Source organism: Arabidopsis thaliana (genome assembly GCF_000001735.4).
Source record: "Arabidopsis thaliana chromosome 1 sequence".
NCBI classification, from domain to species: Eukaryota; Viridiplantae; Streptophyta; class Magnoliopsida; order Brassicales; family Brassicaceae; genus Arabidopsis; species Arabidopsis thaliana.
In genome coordinates this window covers 24,189,211-24,205,951 of record NC_003070.9, presented here as the reverse complement: position 1 = coordinate 24,205,951, position 16,741 = coordinate 24,189,211, and the positions used below count along the sequence as shown (strand labels likewise).

At 37.2% G+C, this 16,741-nt stretch overlaps 5 protein-coding genes and 1 non-coding gene across 12 annotated transcripts; 3 read left to right on the top strand and 3 right to left on the bottom strand.

Moving 5' to 3' along the window:
• The first annotated feature begins 121 nt into the window (after positions 1 to 121).
• AT1G65150 (TRAF-like family protein) lies at positions 122 to 2,111 on the top strand. Of its 2 annotated transcripts, none has more exons than NM_202363.3 (6): positions 122 to 258; positions 389 to 530; positions 712 to 875; positions 951 to 1,218; positions 1,302 to 1,465; positions 1,628 to 2,111. In NM_202363.3, exons 2-6 carry the CDS (start codon positions 394 to 396, stop codon positions 1,783 to 1,785), a joined length of 891 nt encoding a protein of 296 aa, NP_974092.1. In that variant the 5' UTR covers positions 122 to 258; positions 389 to 393; the 3' UTR covers positions 1,786 to 2,111. The 2 variants fall into 2 exon arrangements, with proteins under 2 accessions (NP_974092.1, NP_176694.1); NM_105188.2 differs by having other exon boundaries at positions 177 to 258; positions 381 to 530.
• Positions 2,112 to 2,725: 614 nt separating this feature from the next.
• Positions 2,726 to 4,464, bottom strand: AT1G65140 (Ubiquitin carboxyl-terminal hydrolase family protein; the record flags this gene model as incomplete). The annotated part of the gene is made up of 9 exons (NM_105187.4): positions 4,283 to 4,464; positions 4,109 to 4,193; positions 3,870 to 4,019; positions 3,617 to 3,799; positions 3,395 to 3,536; positions 3,175 to 3,311; positions 3,015 to 3,095; positions 2,852 to 2,929; positions 2,726 to 2,773 (listed from the first exon to the last, which is right to left on the bottom strand). The coding sequence occupies exons 1-9, from the start codon at positions 4,336 to 4,338 to the stop codon at positions 2,726 to 2,728; spliced, it is 960 nt and encodes a 319-aa protein (NP_176693.4). The 5' UTR covers positions 4,339 to 4,464.
• A 141-nt stretch (positions 4,465 to 4,605) lies between these two features.
• Positions 4,606 to 9,607, top strand: AT1G65130 (Ubiquitin carboxyl-terminal hydrolase-related protein; the record flags this gene model as incomplete). Of its 5 annotated transcripts, none has more annotated exons than NM_001334196.1 (12): positions 4,721 to 6,840; positions 6,922 to 7,050; positions 7,152 to 7,253; positions 7,341 to 7,387; positions 7,773 to 7,873; positions 7,964 to 8,052; positions 8,178 to 8,366; positions 8,472 to 8,678; positions 8,752 to 8,899; positions 8,999 to 9,129; positions 9,214 to 9,303; positions 9,394 to 9,500. In NM_001334196.1, 12 exons carry the CDS (start codon positions 4,930 to 4,932, stop codon positions 9,478 to 9,480), a joined length of 3,231 nt encoding a protein of 1,076 aa, NP_001321548.1. In that variant the 3' UTR covers positions 9,481 to 9,500. The 5 variants fall into 5 exon arrangements, with proteins under 5 accessions (NP_001321550.1, NP_001321548.1, NP_176692.3 ...); NM_105186.4 differs by having other exon boundaries at positions 4,930 to 6,840; positions 7,773 to 7,882; positions 9,394 to 9,607; NM_001334194.1 differs by having other exon boundaries at positions 4,606 to 6,840; positions 8,752 to 9,129; positions 9,394 to 9,596.
• Positions 9,608 to 9,614: 7 nt separating this feature from the next.
• On the top strand, positions 9,615 to 14,773 carry AT1G65120 (Ubiquitin carboxyl-terminal hydrolase-related protein). 2 transcript variants are annotated; one of them, NM_202362.2, is made up of 12 exons: positions 9,632 to 12,069; positions 12,143 to 12,271; positions 12,354 to 12,488; positions 12,575 to 12,609; positions 12,713 to 12,864; positions 12,946 to 13,046; positions 13,175 to 13,372; positions 13,457 to 13,663; positions 13,752 to 13,899; positions 13,996 to 14,129; positions 14,218 to 14,307; positions 14,406 to 14,773. In NM_202362.2, the coding sequence occupies exons 1-12, from the start codon at positions 10,045 to 10,047 to the stop codon at positions 14,493 to 14,495; spliced, it is 3,444 nt and encodes a 1,147-aa protein (NP_974091.1). In that variant the 5' UTR covers positions 9,632 to 10,044; the 3' UTR covers positions 14,496 to 14,773. The 2 variants fall into 2 exon arrangements, with proteins under 2 accessions (NP_176691.2, NP_974091.1); NM_105185.3 differs by having other exon boundaries at positions 9,615 to 12,069; positions 13,996 to 14,307; positions 14,406 to 14,604.
• U5.2 lies at positions 11,366 to 11,469 on the bottom strand. Its single transcript, NR_139486.1, has one exon. It is a non-coding gene; the product is annotated as an other RNA (small nuclear RNA).
• Positions 14,774 to 15,925: 1,152 nt separating the features above from the next.
• Positions 15,926 to 16,535, bottom strand: SCRL2 (SCR-like 2). The gene is made up of 2 exons (NM_001036159.3): positions 16,419 to 16,535; positions 15,926 to 16,323 (listed from the first exon to the last, which is right to left on the bottom strand). The coding sequence occupies exons 1-2, from the start codon at positions 16,486 to 16,488 to the stop codon at positions 16,115 to 16,117; spliced, it is 279 nt and encodes a 92-aa protein (NP_001031236.1). The 5' UTR covers positions 16,489 to 16,535; the 3' UTR covers positions 15,926 to 16,114.
• Between the last annotated feature and the right edge of the window lie 206 nt (positions 16,536 to 16,741).

The following is a 16,741-nucleotide window of genomic DNA, read 5'->3' as shown; positions in this document are numbered from 1 at the left end:
ATATTATCAAAATCTTAAAACACTTTTTTGGAGATTGAAACGTCAACGTTTTGAAGCAGAAGAAGCTAAAATAAAAAACGAGCCGGGCCAGTCTTGTAGCTTTAGGCCCGTTATATGAAAATAATATCTAAACCCTAGAAAATCTCTTCTTACTTGTTAGTGACGAAGAATCCCTTAAAAGCTCTCTCCTTTTTCAATCTCTCTCTTTGCTTCAAGGTGACGCAGAATTCCGTCAAGGCTCTTTCCATCTCCGTCAAGGTTCGTCGATTTCTTTCTTTAAGCTTTCAACTTCTTTAGTCTCTTAAGAGAATAAAGCACACAAATTTCTATAGATCTCTCTGTTGTTTGGGGAATTCTAAAAAAATCTTCTCTTGTGTAAGTTGTGTAGAGAAAATGGGTTCAAATGCGTCAGATCCTGCAGTGTTGAAGACTTGGAGAAGGAATCCTCCTTCCTCTACTCTTGTCAGACTTTCTCAGCTTGCTAACGAGAAATACGAGTCCCCTCCTTTCTCTTCTGGTGCACACAACTGGTATGTGATCTTGTTCTATACTTCAAGTTCTCATCTTTCTTCGCTAAAAAGTTCACATTTTTCTTCACTAAAGTTCTCATCTTTCTTTGCTAAAGTTCACATTTTTCTTCACTAAAGTTCCCATCTTTCTTCACTGTATACATATATAAGTAAGAAATGTTGTCCTTTTTGTAAAAATCAGGAGATTGGTTGTTCACCCAAAAGGAAACGAAGCGGACAATGGAAGTGGGTTTGTGTCTATGTATGTGGAATGCCTCTCATCGACAACACCACCCATTGATGTGTTTGCCTATCTCACTTTCTTTGTCTTCAGCGAGGAAGAGAAGAAGTACCTCTCTTTTCAAGGTTCGTATGCTCTTATCTCTCTCTTTCTCTGTGTATATATAAGAATGAAGCTCTAATATGTGTTTATACATGTAGATGTTGAAGTGAAGCGTTTCAATTCTTCAAAAACGGTTTGGGGATTGTCAAAAGCTCTTCCGGTTGAAACACTCAAAGACCGTGCAAAGGGATTTATCTTGTACGGTGAAGAACATGAGTTCGGTGCTCATGTGAAGATTGTTTCACGACCCGCCTCTTTTGGTGAAGATCTCCCTTTTCACAAATTCTCTTGGACTATTCGTGATTTCGCTCTTCTGGAACAGAATGATTACGTATCCAAAACCTTTCACATGGGAGAAAAGGATTGGTGAGTTTTTTCTTTCTGATAGATATTGTTGTATGTGTGCATTAGTGGTAACTTGCTAACAAGTGGATGGTTATGTTTCAAAGGACTCTAAAGTTGTATCCAAAGGGGGACTCTGAGGCAGATGACAAGTTAATTCAGCATTTGCATTTAGCTGACGGTGAAACTTTAGCCAAGGGTGAGCTGATTTTCGTGCGAGTAAACCTGAAGGTTCTAGACCCGCGTGGATCCAATCACCTAACAGGAAGCCGTAAGTCAAAAACTATTTGATGTTACTATTTGTCAATGGTTATTGTCAAAGCTGATGACATTTTCAATAGGCGTTCTTAATTTAAAATGTCAAATGTCCTACTCCTTTGACTATAAACTAGTGGTATTAAGTTTATAACTAATGTATTGCTTGTTTCTGTAGTTAACTGTTGGCTCATGAACTCGAACAAAGCGTGGGGTCTTCCTCAATCCATGTCTTTCGATAAAAATGAGGGGGCTTACTTGGATCGTGAAGGGACTTTGGAGGTAGAGATTGAATGTGAAATTAAAAACTCCCATAAAAACCATCCCTTCTTTTAGGATATCAACCATGTCAGGTCTACTACTCTAGAGTCTGGGACTACTCTGTTTTAAGCGTAAAAACTGAATGTGAAGTTAACGCTCTATCTATGTTTAGGATATCTATGTATCTACCATGCCATGTCTACTACTCTATGACTTACCTACTCTGTTTTTAGGATATCTAAATATCTACCATGCCATGTCTACTACTCTATGACTTACCTACTCTGTTTTTAGGATATCTAAATATCTACCATGCATGTCTTGACTATTGTATGTTTGTATGACTTTTGATGCGGTTGTGAATGATCGTAGTTTATTAAAGTTCTTGAAATATTTTTATGATTCAACATTTGCATTCTTTTCTTCTGTTAAGGTAACATCAAAGTTTTTAGAGATGTCACTCAGAAATCAAAAACCATTTTGAATACATTTATTGCTCTCCAGTCAAAAATCAACATCTTTCTCTCTTTATTCACTTTTTGGATCAAACCTACCTAAGCAAAGAAGCAAAGATCCTAGATCAATCCAGAATGTCTCAGCTAGTTACACTAGTCCTGTACTAAACAAGAATGCCATATCATTGTTGAAACCCCCCCAACTATAATGCCTCTCGTCCTCGTCAAAGCATGCAGCCCAATGATGGCAATTTTGAGTTTTATGCGTTTGTTAATGATCTTTTAAGTTATTAAATTTTAGGTTGTGTACATCTTCTACTAAAGCTTCATGTTTAAGAACTTTGCTTTGGTTTATAGGGCTCCCTTCTGCTTCTCTCATGTTCTTCCAACGTTAAAAGGATAGTATCTTTATACAAGTGTTGAACTTGATAAAATGGTATCCAAGTATCTACTATTCAATGATCATAACAATCAAAAGCATTGTTCTATACTTACTCCTATAAAGTTTTTGACTTCTACATCAAATTCCTTTCCTGCACCATTTGAAAAGCTTCTTCTATTCAGTCTTCAGATCCCTGCTCGGAAAACATCTGGTCCTTTAGAATAGCCTGCAATTCAAGTAGGTGGAATTGAGAACACACACACATAAGCAAAATAAACATGCATACTCAGTCAAAGGAGCTTACGTTTTCAAAGAATAGAATCTCAGGTCGAATATGCAGTTCTCGAAAAATGCGGAGAACACCATCCCAGTCTCCAATAACCTGGACAACCAGCAATATACATCACTCAGTCACAGATCAACAACATACTAGCTTGTCTTTTACAAAAATGTCTATAAAGCTTTACCTCTATCTCAGAACAAAAATGTCTGACCCATCTATTGTTTTCATAAGCTACACAGTTGTATAGATTTCCATGCGACCAAACCTGAATATTCAACATTGGTAAACATAGTAAACTTAAACGGAACTGAAACAAATTAAAAATCAAATACTTGGACCCTTACCATTGAGACAAGACGGTATTTGGTAAATGCACTGTCACCTACATATCTATATATAGCACTAATATCTATTTCAGTCGCCAGAACAGAAGCTGTATCGAATATCTCTTTTTCGGTCTCATTGTTCTCCCACTGAAGTGCTATAAAAAATAAGAGAAAACAAGCTCAAAACTACTGCATTATGTTGTTAAAGCTACTAACCAATTAACAATCCAAAGCTTACCAACTATAAAAGCAGATGGAAGGTTACTTATCATAGTATCAACATAGTTTCGTTTCCCACATCCTTCCTTGTCACAAAGCATCTTTACATTGATCATGCTGGCCTTAATGATATTCTCAAATGTAAACTCCTTGAATGCAGACTGTGATTACCCAAAAACGTTCAAAGACTTAAAGACTCTCTCTTTCACATCAAAGATAAGAGAAAAGAGAAATGACTTGCCTTGTATACTCTGAGTGAATTAGCATTGATGATGATACCATAAGACGTTTCACCTGAATATGCCATATCCGTCTTGCACCTAATGCAAATCGTTTTCGCTACTTCATTCACTTCAAAGTGATAGTTCCAGCGAGGGATAAGCTCCAAGATGTTTAGAAACAGTTTAGAAACACCGTTTGCTTCCTGACAAAAATATGAAGCGTGAGAAAGAAGTAATCAACATACATAAGGGTTTAAAGATCAGAGCTGAGACCAGAGGATGAGTGAGACTGAGATTGTTGAGCATGAAAATACGAAGAATGTCTTGTAGAGGAACAGATTCATTATCTGTGAGGCTCTGATTCGCTTCTTGAACATAATCCATCGAAAGATTGCTTACGAAAACGCTAATGTTCCACAGAGACTGCACAAAATCAAATTCTTGAAAACATTAATCAAAAAAACAAGATCGATAACAACAGATTCGTTTTGGATTGTTGAGTTCTGCGAAACCTTGAGTATCATATCAAGAGCTGAAAGTGAAGTGGCGTCGAGTATCTTCTCTTCAGGCTCCTCTGTATCTGAGTCTGAGAGATCTCTGAATAAACACCAAGGAGAGAAAATTCTCAGAGAAAATCGAACGAAAAAAGCATAAAGATACTCGAAAAATGAGATTTGACTACTTACGAATCAATTTCTTCGTCTTTCTCCATTTCTTTAACCTCTGATAGATCCATCTCCATGATCTCGCTGGGACTGATAGTAAGAACAACAATGGCGATTTTCTATCTGAATTTTCTCGAGAAAATAAAAGAAACAGAGAGAGAGAAAATGAGGAAGCGTGGAAGAGAAGGATTTATAGGGTTAGGAGTTAGTTGGTTTGTTCACGTGAGGGTCACGTCATCTGTTAAGAATTGAGCGCGAAAATTATTCCACAGAGAAATCCTAAATCGTGTATTATAGTATTGTGAACTTTTGTCGAACATTTGGTGGGCACAATCCATTTTTTCCTGATTATATCGATTCGTGATATCACTTCATGCCTTCTCATACAAAAAAATATATACATAAATGTCTTTAGTGTAAGAAATAAAAACACCAAAGACAATCCTGAATTTTTAACCTGAAGAATGCTCACAAGGTGTTCGACACAATTCCCCAATGAGTCTTGGTTGTTATTTTTCTTAAAAACTCTTGTCACATGGCTCTCACGTGATAAAGTGTGCGTCACTGATACATGACCGTCGATTTTCCCGCGTCTACCATTCAGTTTTCTCTCGCACAAGTAAAACAAGAAAGCGCAAGAAGCTTGAGAATCGTCACTCTTCCCAAACATGAAGCCTCCTTCTCTGGAAGATTGTCGATTGGACGAAAGTTACTTTGCTGGAGGAGATCACATAAAGGCCATGGTGATTATTGAAGATTCGATTTTTAAACAAGGGAAGGGCAATGACCTCCTGGGTTTACTTCATTTCCAGCAAGGTTCCATCTTTAGGGCACAAGCGAGAAGAACAGAGAACAGTGACGTCAAGTTCACGTTTTTGTTAGGTTCTGTAGAATGTTTTGCGGAAAGTGAAGGGTTCTCATCGTTTACTGCTCTTTCACTGTTTGAAATGGGTCAACATCTTGGATCGTCTATGTATTACAAGAAATCTGTTGAGAAAGCAAAAGAGTACTTATCTGTTTTGGCTGAGTTAGATGAATATGGTCCGAAAGAGGTGAAGAGTCAAAAGGATGTCGAAAGAATAATCGAAGATGCAGAGTCAAGAATCGCTGGAGGTAAGAGTCTAGTTGCTTCTCCTATTGTAAGAAGCGAACCAAAAGCTAAGGAGTCGAAGAAAAATCCAGACTCGAAATTGAGGTCGTTTTGGAGAGGTTTGGATGATGAGTTCAAAAGGAACTTCCTGAAAATGGAGATTACAAAGCTTATAAGTTTCGTCGAGGCAATGTATGGGAAAGAGGGACGAGATGCTTTGGATCAAGTTCTCACTTTTGCCAGGGAAAACAGAAAATGGAGATTCTGGATGTGTCGAACTTGTTCAAAGAAGTTCTCTAGTCCTGAGGAGTGTAAGAATCATCTTGGACAAGAACATGCTGCAGAATTTAAACCGTCTTCGACAAAGGATATGCCCCAGACGGTAACTAAAGTCTGGGGTCATAAGATATCCGTTGGAGGTTGGGATCCAGTGGACGCTGCAGCTGCCGTTGAGATGATTAAGAATCGGCTCCAAGATGTGAAAGCGTTTGCATATGAGAATGGATGGTCCAAAGACTGGCCTTTAGCTATAGATGAAGAGCGCAGTAAGTTACTCAAGGAAATCAAGTTGCTCCTTGTGTCATTTTGGGAGCTTAAAATTCTTTCTTGTAGTATTCGAGACTGGATGATGCAGTTTCCGGTTAAGCATCTTGCACAATTTGAAGTTTCTGAGCATACTCTTACTACCGAGTGTCGCCTAGTGGAAACACCTCAGAGTATATGTTTTCTGGAATTTCGTGAACTCAATCAAATCCTGCACTTTCTAAGAGCCATCAAAGGTGAAAGGGATGATGGCAAAAATTTGGTTTGCAAAGCAGTGGACAGTTTCTGGGATGGTACTCGAGTTAAAGAAAAGATTGACTTTGACTCTCAGTTTTCATTTCTGCTTCTGGATAAGAGACTGCTGAAATGCAAGCTGACTCGATTCGATAATGAAGGGACAGTCAATGTTTTTGATCCTAATGATTACTATGCCAATGCACAGGTTCATGGAGATGATATCTTATCTTGGTTGGCGGACTACTCTTTAGGAGATGAGATTTTTCGATTTCCCAAACCTATTAGGACACACAATATTGATATTTGGGTGGCTGTTCTGAGAGCTGTTCAGTTCACGTGTAGGACTTTGAGAACCAAATATGAAAAGAAATTGCGGATGATATGTTATGATGCAGCTCTTATTGACGCCAATAACTTATGTATACGTGAAGATGAAAGGAGAAGGAATATTCCGGAAGATCAGTGGACCTTATATGCATCTCTTCTATGCGATAAATGTGAAGAGAATATAAGGAGACACGCTGGAGATTCTCTAACTACAAAACTATCTTTGTGTGCAGTACAAGATGTTCTCGGAGGAGCATCGCAGCCGACATTTGATTTCACCGATCTAGTAGATTGCAGAAATCTTATAAATGGGCATAAACATATCAGTGATGATATAGTATTGAAGTCCATTAATCTTCTCAAATCTGTGGTCACCTACAAGGTTTAATCCTGTTCTGAGTTTTAGTTAACAACATAATAACAGAAATTGTCTTAAATTAGTTAGTTATCTATTGACTTGCAGGTTCCGCTAGTCGATTCAAAGATTTTGTTGGTTGAGAATTCGAGGATTAGTTTGCTAAAGGACCTTGTCAGCCTTTCTGTTTTTGACTACCGCTCTTATATCCTTCAACCGGTGAAACTTTACTTAGAGGTTAGTTGGTAACTTTGGCTTTATACAAAGATCTTTCATCTTCCCTTTGATTTTCTGTTTTAACATGTTCCTTTCATTATAATGTATGTATCTTCTTCTAGGAAGAGTTAGAAGATGCAGCACCACCAGAACTTTTATCAGAGAAAAAACAAGAGAAGGCGAAGAAGTCAGGGTCAAAGAAGAGAAACCATAAAAGCACGAAGGTCTTTGATGGTCTAAACTCTATGTTTGCTTCTCTGACTTTTTTGATTACTCAGTTGTACGAATGAATGGTCTTCATGCCATATCAGAGAACTTCAGCGAGCATGTCTAGTCATCTTGACCAGGATGTCGAACAGTAAGTACTCTAGATGAGAAATTTGGTTTATAAATTGTTTTTAGGTTTTCTCTGAGCAAAACGTGTTCTTAAATATGTCCAGTGAAATATAGTTTGTCAAGATGAGAAATATAGTTTCTCAAGATTCTTTTGCAAATTGTTAAACTGTTTGTAGGTTTTCTCTGAGCGTAGAATTCGGATAATTCTTCAATATTTGTTATTATCTAGTCTAGTAATTATTTTATTTTAATTAGGATTATTCATTCAGGATTTTCTAGGGGTTTTTGGTTATCTTACAAATAGTTTTGTTTGTTTGATGAGAAGCCTATCTCGAACCACATTAAACTTCTGCTTCATCACACAAAACGTGATCTTACCTCAACCTTAAACCTTTCACACTAAACAGGGCAAAAGAAGATTCTATGGAACTAGAGGACGACACTAAAGGTGAAAAGAGTCTATTTGAAATTTCATCCAACACTAATAATCAAGAGGAAGCTACTAAAGGTGATTCTAGTTGTAAAAGATCTTATTGATTGACAAATATTCTAAAACTCTATTGTCTTGAGCTTATTTCTTTAGCATGTCATCTTAAAGATATGCAAAGCATGCCTCGAGAAGATTTGGAGACAGTAAATGGCAAAGCTGCAACTAGATACAATTCAGCTCTTGACATGATGTTGAAGGTAAAGCAGTCAACAACAAAAATAAGATTCAAAACCTAAACTCTCTTTTTCTGATTCAACATATTCTCAGTTTTCATGTATCTCTTTACTTCCTTACTTCTTTGAATATTTTTTTGCTACTGCAGTCCCTCTGTAACATTAAGGTTCTTAAAGAGGATTTAGTGAACAATCGGAAACCATTTTCTGAAAACCAAGTTCCTTGTGCACTACGAGATTTCTTTTCTGCTTTTGTCTCGGAGAAGATAAAAGAAGAGGAACTCTATGGTCACCTACTGAGCAACTTACTTGATTCCCTAGAAGAACTTCATTCCCTGGTTTGTGTAGATATAGATAAGCTTCTGAGTACTATTATTATTATCCCGAATCGGTTAGAATGTTGTCTTTAATGTCATTTGATTTTTTTGTTAAACTCATTTCAGTCAAGTAATGCTGCTGAGGTACTTGTTGCAATCCTCGAGTTTTGTCATTGCTGGAAAAGTCCAGAAAGTGAAAGCTTGGTAACTCGCCTTTTTACATTGGAGGAATATGAAAGAATGAGTTGTAGAAAATGCAGAAGGAAGCCAAATTATCCAGAGCAAAGTTCTTATGGAATTGTTATGGCTGCAGATTCAATCAGAGACCTAGAGGTATGTTTCATTTATTCCCATATTTTACTTTTCTACAGAAACTGGTACTTAAAATGCTTGTTTATATATGCAGTGTGCTTTGGGGAATATAATGTTTGAGGACACCCTTAAAGTAATCCGCATGAACAATGAAATGATATGTGATGTTGGAACAGGAGGCTGTGGAGAGAGAAACCTTGTTCACCACACTATAAGTAGATGCCCGCCTATCTTCACAATTGGTAACTTTTGACCATGATTGTGATCTTATACTCATATTTCATTTATTTCGGTATGATAAAACATTGTTGCTACTTTTTTTTTTGGGGTTTTAACATTAGTGTTGGAATGGGAGAAGAATGAAACTGAAATAGAAATATATGAAACAACAAATGCTTTGCACTGGGAGATAGATATCAGCAGGTTATACGAAGGCTTAGAACCAAACACTAACTACCGGCTTGTGTCAATGGTAAAATCTGAAACATCGTGACAAATGTTTGTGCTATTGTTCTTCTGTATTTCTCTACTACAGTCTGAGAATTTGGGAATGCAGATTGGTTGTGTTGAAGAAGGAGAATACATTTGCATGGCTTATGAAAAGAACCGGTGGGTGAGCCGCAGACATGAAGCTTCAGCAGAGGAGGTGAGATGAAACAGTTGCCTTTGTCTTTATTGCCCTGAATTGTGAACTTTGTTGGGATAAGACATATATTGATGTGTGGTGATGCCATAGGTTGTTGGCAACTGGAAGAGTGTGGTCAAAATTTGTGGAGAAAGGAAGATTCGTTCAGAGGTTCTTTTTTATGAAGCTGTTCAATGATAGAAATGTATTAGTATGGAACTCAAGTTTGTAATCTTTTGGTTCATTACTTGATTTTAGTAATAAAGTACTAATAAGATAATTGCAACAAAATATATAAACAATTGTTAACGACTTAAGGTTTTTGTTAATTCCTCTTACACAACATAAACCAATTTCGATCATCCCATGACCATCTTTGATCCCGAATTCGAAAACTTCACACAATTTTTTTGTCTTATCTGTTAATTCACACATTTCTGGGGTGTTTTTTTCTGTTTATTCTGGATGGCGAAATTAAATAGAAGCTGTTGTGTAATTTACTCAAAACAATGAATGCACACAAGATGTTCGACAGAATTCCCCAATGGAGATATCGAAGAAGAACTGTTCGAAAAAGAAGACACGACGACTTGGGTTTCTCTTGTCACGTGGATTTCACGTGATAAAAGCTTCAACAACTCTGTTACGTGGATCACACGTGATAAATGCTTCATCTCTGTTGTTATTATCATCTCCCTCGCAAACAAGTTTCTATCTGAATCTCAAGAAGCTTGAAGAATCGTTCGTTACTCTTTCCTTAACATGGCGCCTCTTCTTCCTCTTTTAGTCGAAGATCCTGAGGAAGCAAAAATCCAGAAACTTGTCCACGGTTACTTCGCTGAAGGAGATTACATCAAGGCATTGGAAGTAATCGAAGATTCGATTTCGACTCGTGGGAAGGAAAAGGTTCCAGCAATGGTTCATTACCTACAAGGTTGTTTCTTTTATGAACAAGGGACTAAAACAGAAAACAGTGACATGAAATTCCCATTCTTGTTGGCTTCTGTAGAATGCTTCACGGAAGATTGTGGTGTACACGCTTACTCTGCAATTGCACTTTTAGAATTGGGTAAACTGATTGGCTCAGCATCATTTTACAAGAAAGCTCTGAACATTGCAAAAGAAGGTTTATCTTTTATTGCTTCTTTTGGTGGTTTGAACTTGAGTGAGGAAAATACTAAAAGTTCTCTTGAGAATGTAGTCCTAGTGGCAGAGTCAATGATCCCAAAACTTCAAGGAAGTGTAAGGAGTGACTCGGATACGGCTGCGACAGAGGCAATGATCGAAGCGGCAGATTCAATGGTGTTACTGCAAAAAATGTCTGAACCAAAACTTAGGGAGTCAAAGAACATTCGAGACAGTATAAGGAGTGACCTGGAGACCGCTGCGGGTAAAAGATTGAGGTCGTATTGGGCGAGTATGGATGTTGAGAGTAAAAGGAACTTCATGAAAGTAAGCATTGCAAAACTTACAGCTTATGTCGAAAGATTATATGGCAGAGTGGGACTAGATGCTTTGGAGCAAGTTCTTGACTCTGCGAGGATAAACAGAAAATGGAAATTCTGGATGTGTCGATCTTGTTCACAGAAGTTCTATTATCCTAAAAAGTTTAGGAGTCATCTTGAGCAAGAACATGCCGCAAAATTTAAACCTTCTACGACAAAGCATATGGCGCAGAGGGTAGATGAAGTCTGGGCTGGTATGATATCGGTTGCAGGTTGGGAACCTGTTGATGTAGTAGCTGCCGTCGAAATGATCAAGACTCAGCTCGAATCGGTGAAAGAGTTTGTATATGAGAATGGATGGTCCAAAAACTGGCCTTTAGCTGTGGATGAAGAACGCAGTAAGTTACTTAAAGAACTTCAGTCGCTTCTTTTGTTGTTTCAGGAACGTAAAATTCTCTCTTGTAGCATTCGAGATTGGATGATGCAGTTGACGGTTAAGCATCTTGCACAATTAGAAATTTCTGAGCATACTCTTAGCTCCAAGTGCCGCTTAGTGGAAACACCTCAGAGTATTTGCTTTTTGGAATGTCATGAACTCAATCAAATCCTAGACCTTCTCAAACGCATTAACTGTGAACGGGTTGATGGTACAGAATTGGTTTCCAACGCAACAGACAGTTTATGTGGTCGTTTGCGAGTTAAAGAAAAGATTGAATTTGATCATGAGTTTTCATTTATGCTTCTGGATAAAAGACTGCTGAGAGGCAAGATTGCTTCATTTGATGATGAAGGGATAATAGATGTTTGTGATCACAATGTTCACTACACCAAGACACATCCTCAGGGTGACGATACCATAACCTGGTTACTTGACTACCCTTTGATAGATGAGAGCTTTGAATTTCCCCGATCTATCAGAGCACACAATCTTGAAATATGTGTGGCTGTTCTGCGAGCCATTCACTTCACTTGTGCGACTTTGGGAACCAAATATGCAAAGAAATTGCAGATCCTGAATTATGATGCAGCACTTATTGACGCCAAAAACTTATGTATACTCGAAGATGAAAGGAGAAAAAATGTTCCAGAAGATCAATGGAACACATATGCATCTCTTCTGTGCGATAAATGTGAAGAACGTTTGGTGATAGACGCCGGAGATTCTCACACTACAAAACTATGCTTATGTGCAGTACGAGATGTTCTTGAAAAAGCATCACATCCGACATTTGAATTCTCCGACCTAGAAGATTGCATGACTCTTATACATGGGCATAAAAATCTGAATGATGACACAGTGTTGAAGTCCATAGACCTTCTGAAATCAGTGGTCACCAACAAGGTTCTTTCCTTATCTAAGTTTTAATTTACAACAGTATAACATAAATTATCTAAATTATCTAATTGACTTGCAGGTTCCGGTAGCTGATTCAAAAATTTTGCTGATTGAGAATTCAAGGACTAATTTGCTAAACGACCTCGTCAAGCTTTCTGTTTTTGACTACCGCTCTTATATCCTGCACCTGCTGAAACGATATCAACGGGTTGGTTTGTAACTTTGGTTTTATACAAGAAGCTGTCATATTCCTCTCTTTTCATATATTAAAACTATATCTATTCTTCTAGGATGAGTTGGATGAAATTGTTGATATGGATGCCAAAACCAAGTTAGCTGCAGCACAAGCCGAACATTTATCCGAGGAAAAACAAGAGAAGGGGAAGAAGTCAGGGTCAAATAAGAAGAAAAATAGAAGCAACAAGGTCGCTGAATGTCTAAATTCTTTATTTGCTTCCATGACTTTTTGATTACTCAGTTGTAAGAATTAATGTTCTTCATGGTGTGACAGAGAACTTCAGCGAGCATGTCGAAAGATGATGTACAGTAAGTACTCTAGACGAGAAATTTGGTTTTCCAACACTTTTCGCAAGTTGATAAATTCTTTGTAGGTTTTCTATGAGCAAAACGTGTTCTTGCATATGTCCAGCGAATCTTCTGTCAACCTTGAACCGAAAGTTACTCCTCCATCACCAAAATCAACGGAAGAAGATTCTATGGAACCAGAAGATACTCTTTCAAGTGAAAGGGGTCGATTGGAAATTTCATCCAACACTAAAAGTCAAGACGAAACTGCTAAAGGTTATCCTCAGTTGACAAATATTTTGAACTATGTATGCAAAACGTTTCTGATACTTCTTTTTTCCATTTACCGCCTTCAAGATATGGAAAACATGCCTGGAGAAGATTTACTATCTGAAAATTTGGAGTCAGCACATAAAAAAGTTACTAGATACAATTCAGCTCTTGACATGACCCTAAAGGTAAAGCAGACACCAGCCAAAATAAGATTCAAAAATCTGAGCTCTCTTCTACTGATTCAGCTCATTCGTTATTTTCATATTAAATCTCCTTCCTTACTCATTTCCGTTGACAAATTATGATACTGCAGGCCCTCTTGAACATTAAGGTTCTTCAAGAGGATTTGGTGCACAATCGGCAATTATTTCACGGCAACTTGGAAGAACAAGTTCCTTGTGCACTAAAAGATTTCTTTTCTGCTGTTGTCTCGGAGCAGATAAAAGAAGATGAACTCTACAGTTACCTACTGAGCAACTTACTTGCTTCCCTAGAAGAAGTCCATTCCCTGGTTTGTGCAGATAAATATAAGCTTCTAAAACGTTTTCATAGTTGGCATAGATGTCATTCTGTTCTTCTTTTACTTTTTTTTCAGTCAAGTGATGCTGATGAGGTAGTCGTCACCATCCTTGAGTTTTTGCATTGGTGGAAAAGTCCAGAAAAAGAGAGCTTGGTAACTCGCCTTTTTACGCTGGAGGAATATGAAAGAATGAGATGTACAAAATGCAGAAGGAATCCAAATTATCCTGAGCAAAGTTCTTATGGAATTGTTATGGCTGCAAATTCAATTAGAAACCTAAAGGTATGTTTCATTTATTTCCCTCTTTGTCTTTCCTACAGAAACTGGTACTACTCCTTAAAAGTTGTTCTGTGGTTATATATATTTGCAGTGTGCTTTTGGGAATATGAAGTTTGAGGAAATCCTTACGGTGATCCGTATGGAAGATGAGATGATATGTGATGTTAAAACAGGAGGCTGTGGGAAGACAAACTTTGTTCACCACGTTTTAAGTAGATGCCCGCCTATCTTCACAATTGGTATATTTTTCACCACGAGTGTGATCTTATCTACTCGTTTCATTTATTATGGTATGATTAAAAACTGTAGCTGTTTTTGTGGTTTTGCAACATTAGTGTTGGAATGGGAGAAGAATGAAACTGAAACAGAAATATCTGAAACAGCAAAGGCTTTGGCATGGGAGATAGATATCAGCAGGCTATACGAAGGGTTAGAAGAACCAAACACTAACTACCGGCTTGTGTCAATGGTATATCTGAAACAGGGTCACAAACATTTTTGCTATTTGTTTTTCTGTATCTCTTCTCTGTTACAGTCTCGGAATATGAAAAATGCAGATTGGTTGTGGTGAAGAAGGAGAACACATCTGCATGGCTTATAAAACGAACCGGTGGGTCAGTCTCAGACATGAAGCTTTATTAGAAGAAGTAAGACGAAACAGTTACCTTTTGTCTTTTAAAAATTGAGTTTTGAACGTAGCTAGGTGAGACATATTGATATCATGATATGTGTGGTGATGCCATAGGGTGTTGGTAACTGGAAGAATGTAGTCAGAATCTGTGGAGAAAGGAGGGTTCGGCCAGAGATTCTTTTCTATGAAGCTGCTTATAAATAGTGTGACATAGTTATATCAATATGGAGACGGGAGACCTACCATTCATGTATAAACAGTGACATGTTAATATGATGTTTAAGAAAGAGTAACATTGTATTAGTGACTTTGAAACCAATTGGATTAGCATAGCTATGGTAGTGTGAGCAGAGACAAAGTTTCTGTAATATTCATCTCTTCCTTGCTACTCATTCCCTTACTCTAACTTTGTCTGTGTTTCCGAATTGATTCTTTTGGGTTTTGTAAGTATAATGGAAGAAGCACTGCAAATGTTGTTCTTGTCACTACCTCTCTTCAACAATCTAAACATGAGAAGATGATTATTGCTGGGTTAAGATTGTCTATATTGGAGAGAATGTCCCCTGGATGCATTAACTGTAACTGGGCAAACTTTGATTTTCAAGAACTGAACAAAGTTTGAAGCTTTTGAACCGCTGAAATCATATACCTTCAGGCTTCAGCCCTTGATAGACCAATAGAGCGACATAAAATAATCATTCAGACTTTGGTAAGTGTTGGGACTCACTGTTACGTGAGAGCCCTCCAAAAATAGGCGTATGCCACTTAGCGTGGAGAGCACACGGTATTCTTTAGTAAAAGGCGAAAGAATAGTTCTCTTTGTGCTCACCACATGGCTGCGTGAATTTCTTTAAGGAAGAGTGAAGTCTATTTATATAAAAGTTTCAACTACAAACTCTTTCAGCTTTCCGATGTGGGATACATGAAACTCCTTGTTAAATGGTTTTGTGGGATACTAAAGCCCATTACCATTCTTTTTATACTTGTTTATCCATTTACAAAAGACTTCACCAACAAAGTCTCATTTTTTTTTTCTTGAACAAAACAAAGTCTCATTTTAAGTAAGGACTGTACAATGTTGATTTCGTATAAGCTAATTCACTGGATATATAACCAACATTTACAAACAGTATAATTCTACATTTCCTATACTCTCTAATGTGCGTAACAAACCTGTCTTGTACACTACCGCTCACCCGCCTATTCGTTCTAGCTAGCTGCTTCCGATCTTCTCACCATATCCAATGGAAACGTAGCTGCAATTTTGTTTTTCTTAGATGAGACATTTTACGTAATGCATCAATTCTATGAAGTGGTCCTACTGCCTATGAATGCAGCATGAGATAAGCTTCATTAGGATATACACCAAAACCAACCGTGAAGAATAAGACTCAACGTGAAACTCATATAAGGCCATAAGAGACATTATTCACAAATAGAATGATATAGGTAAACATTGTTTATTTCTCTACTTTTCACTATGTTAAATGATATATATCTCTTACTATGTTAAATGATATCTCTTAAAAGAGTTATATGGAGCATTCAAACATTGCTCCAACGATTGAGAGAATCGCGACGATCATGAAAATGTATAAGACATCTTGGTATGATGCAAAAAGCACACCAAAAGTAGTAAAATGGGATCGTTAATTTGTTGCAAGAGTTTTAACATGAATTCGTAACATTCATCATCATTCATGACGTTAAAAAGAAGTATAATTAATAGCGAGCCTATTGAAATCTGACACCAAAACCTCTTTATAGCTTCTCTCTTGTTTATAGTAAAAAGATTTTGGTTATGGTGATATATATAGTAAAGCTTAACAATCATATTGACATTTACATAAACGCTCGGGAGGGTAACCCTTCCAAACAAAACGTTGAGAACATTCGCAACGTACGACAAGATCTTTTGGCGCACCAGGCATTTTTTTGATGTCGCTTATGCATGTATCCTTTCCATTAGTTCCACACTTTCCTGGAAATGGTCTGTTCATGTCGCATCCCCATTTTGTTTTGGATTCCACCTCTATTGAGTTATGTCAACCACAAAAAGATGTGTCAAATTACAAAACCATTAAGATAAAACAATTGATAATGCGAATAAAGAAAAACGAAAGTTACCTCTAACATGGCTGAGAACAAGGAATGTGATCAGAAGACAAGAAATCATAAACAAAACACCACATTTCATAACTTAGAAAATGATTAATTGATCGTCTCCTTTAGTAGCAAATACTTATAGTTTATTTTTATTTATTTTGACAACAACACTCATAATAAATATAACTCAACACAAGATAAAATTAGATGTTCTATTAATTGGGGAACAAAGAAAAAAAGAACGATGGAGCCAAGTCTACGAAATCGATGGGATCGGTCGTTTATTGTTTACGAAGTTCGCCTATGCAAAATTATAATTTTCTAATCCATTCACATCCCAAAAA

Coding starts and splice junctions, on each gene's coding strand:
- AT1G65120 (NM_202362.2), top strand. CDS start 10,045: ATGGCGCCTCTTCTTCCTCTTTTAGTCGAAGATCCTGAGGAAGCAAAA. Junction 12,070..12,142: donor AATCAGTGGTCACCAACAAG/GTTCTTTCCTTA, acceptor ATTGACTTGCAG/GTTCCGGTAGCTGATTCAAA. Junction 12,489..12,574: donor AGAAAAATAGAAGCAACAAG/GTCGCTGAATGT, acceptor ATGGTGTGACAG/AGAACTTCAGCGAGCATGTC.
- SCRL2 (NM_001036159.3), bottom strand. CDS start 16,488: ATGAAATGTGGTGTTTTGTTTATGATTTCTTGTCTTCTGATCACATTC. Junction 16,324..16,418: donor TGTTCTCAGCCATGTTAGAG/GTAACTTTCGTT, acceptor ATAACTCAATAG/AGGTGGAATCCAAAACAAAA.
- AT1G65150 (NM_202363.3), top strand. CDS start 394: ATGGGTTCAAATGCGTCAGATCCTGCAGTGTTGAAGACTTGGAGAAGG. Junction 1,219..1,301: donor CACATGGGAGAAAAGGATTG/GTGAGTTTTTTC, acceptor TATGTTTCAAAG/GACTCTAAAGTTGTATCCAA. Junction 1,466..1,627: donor CAATCACCTAACAGGAAGCC/GTAAGTCAAAAA, acceptor TTGTTTCTGTAG/TTAACTGTTGGCTCATGAAC.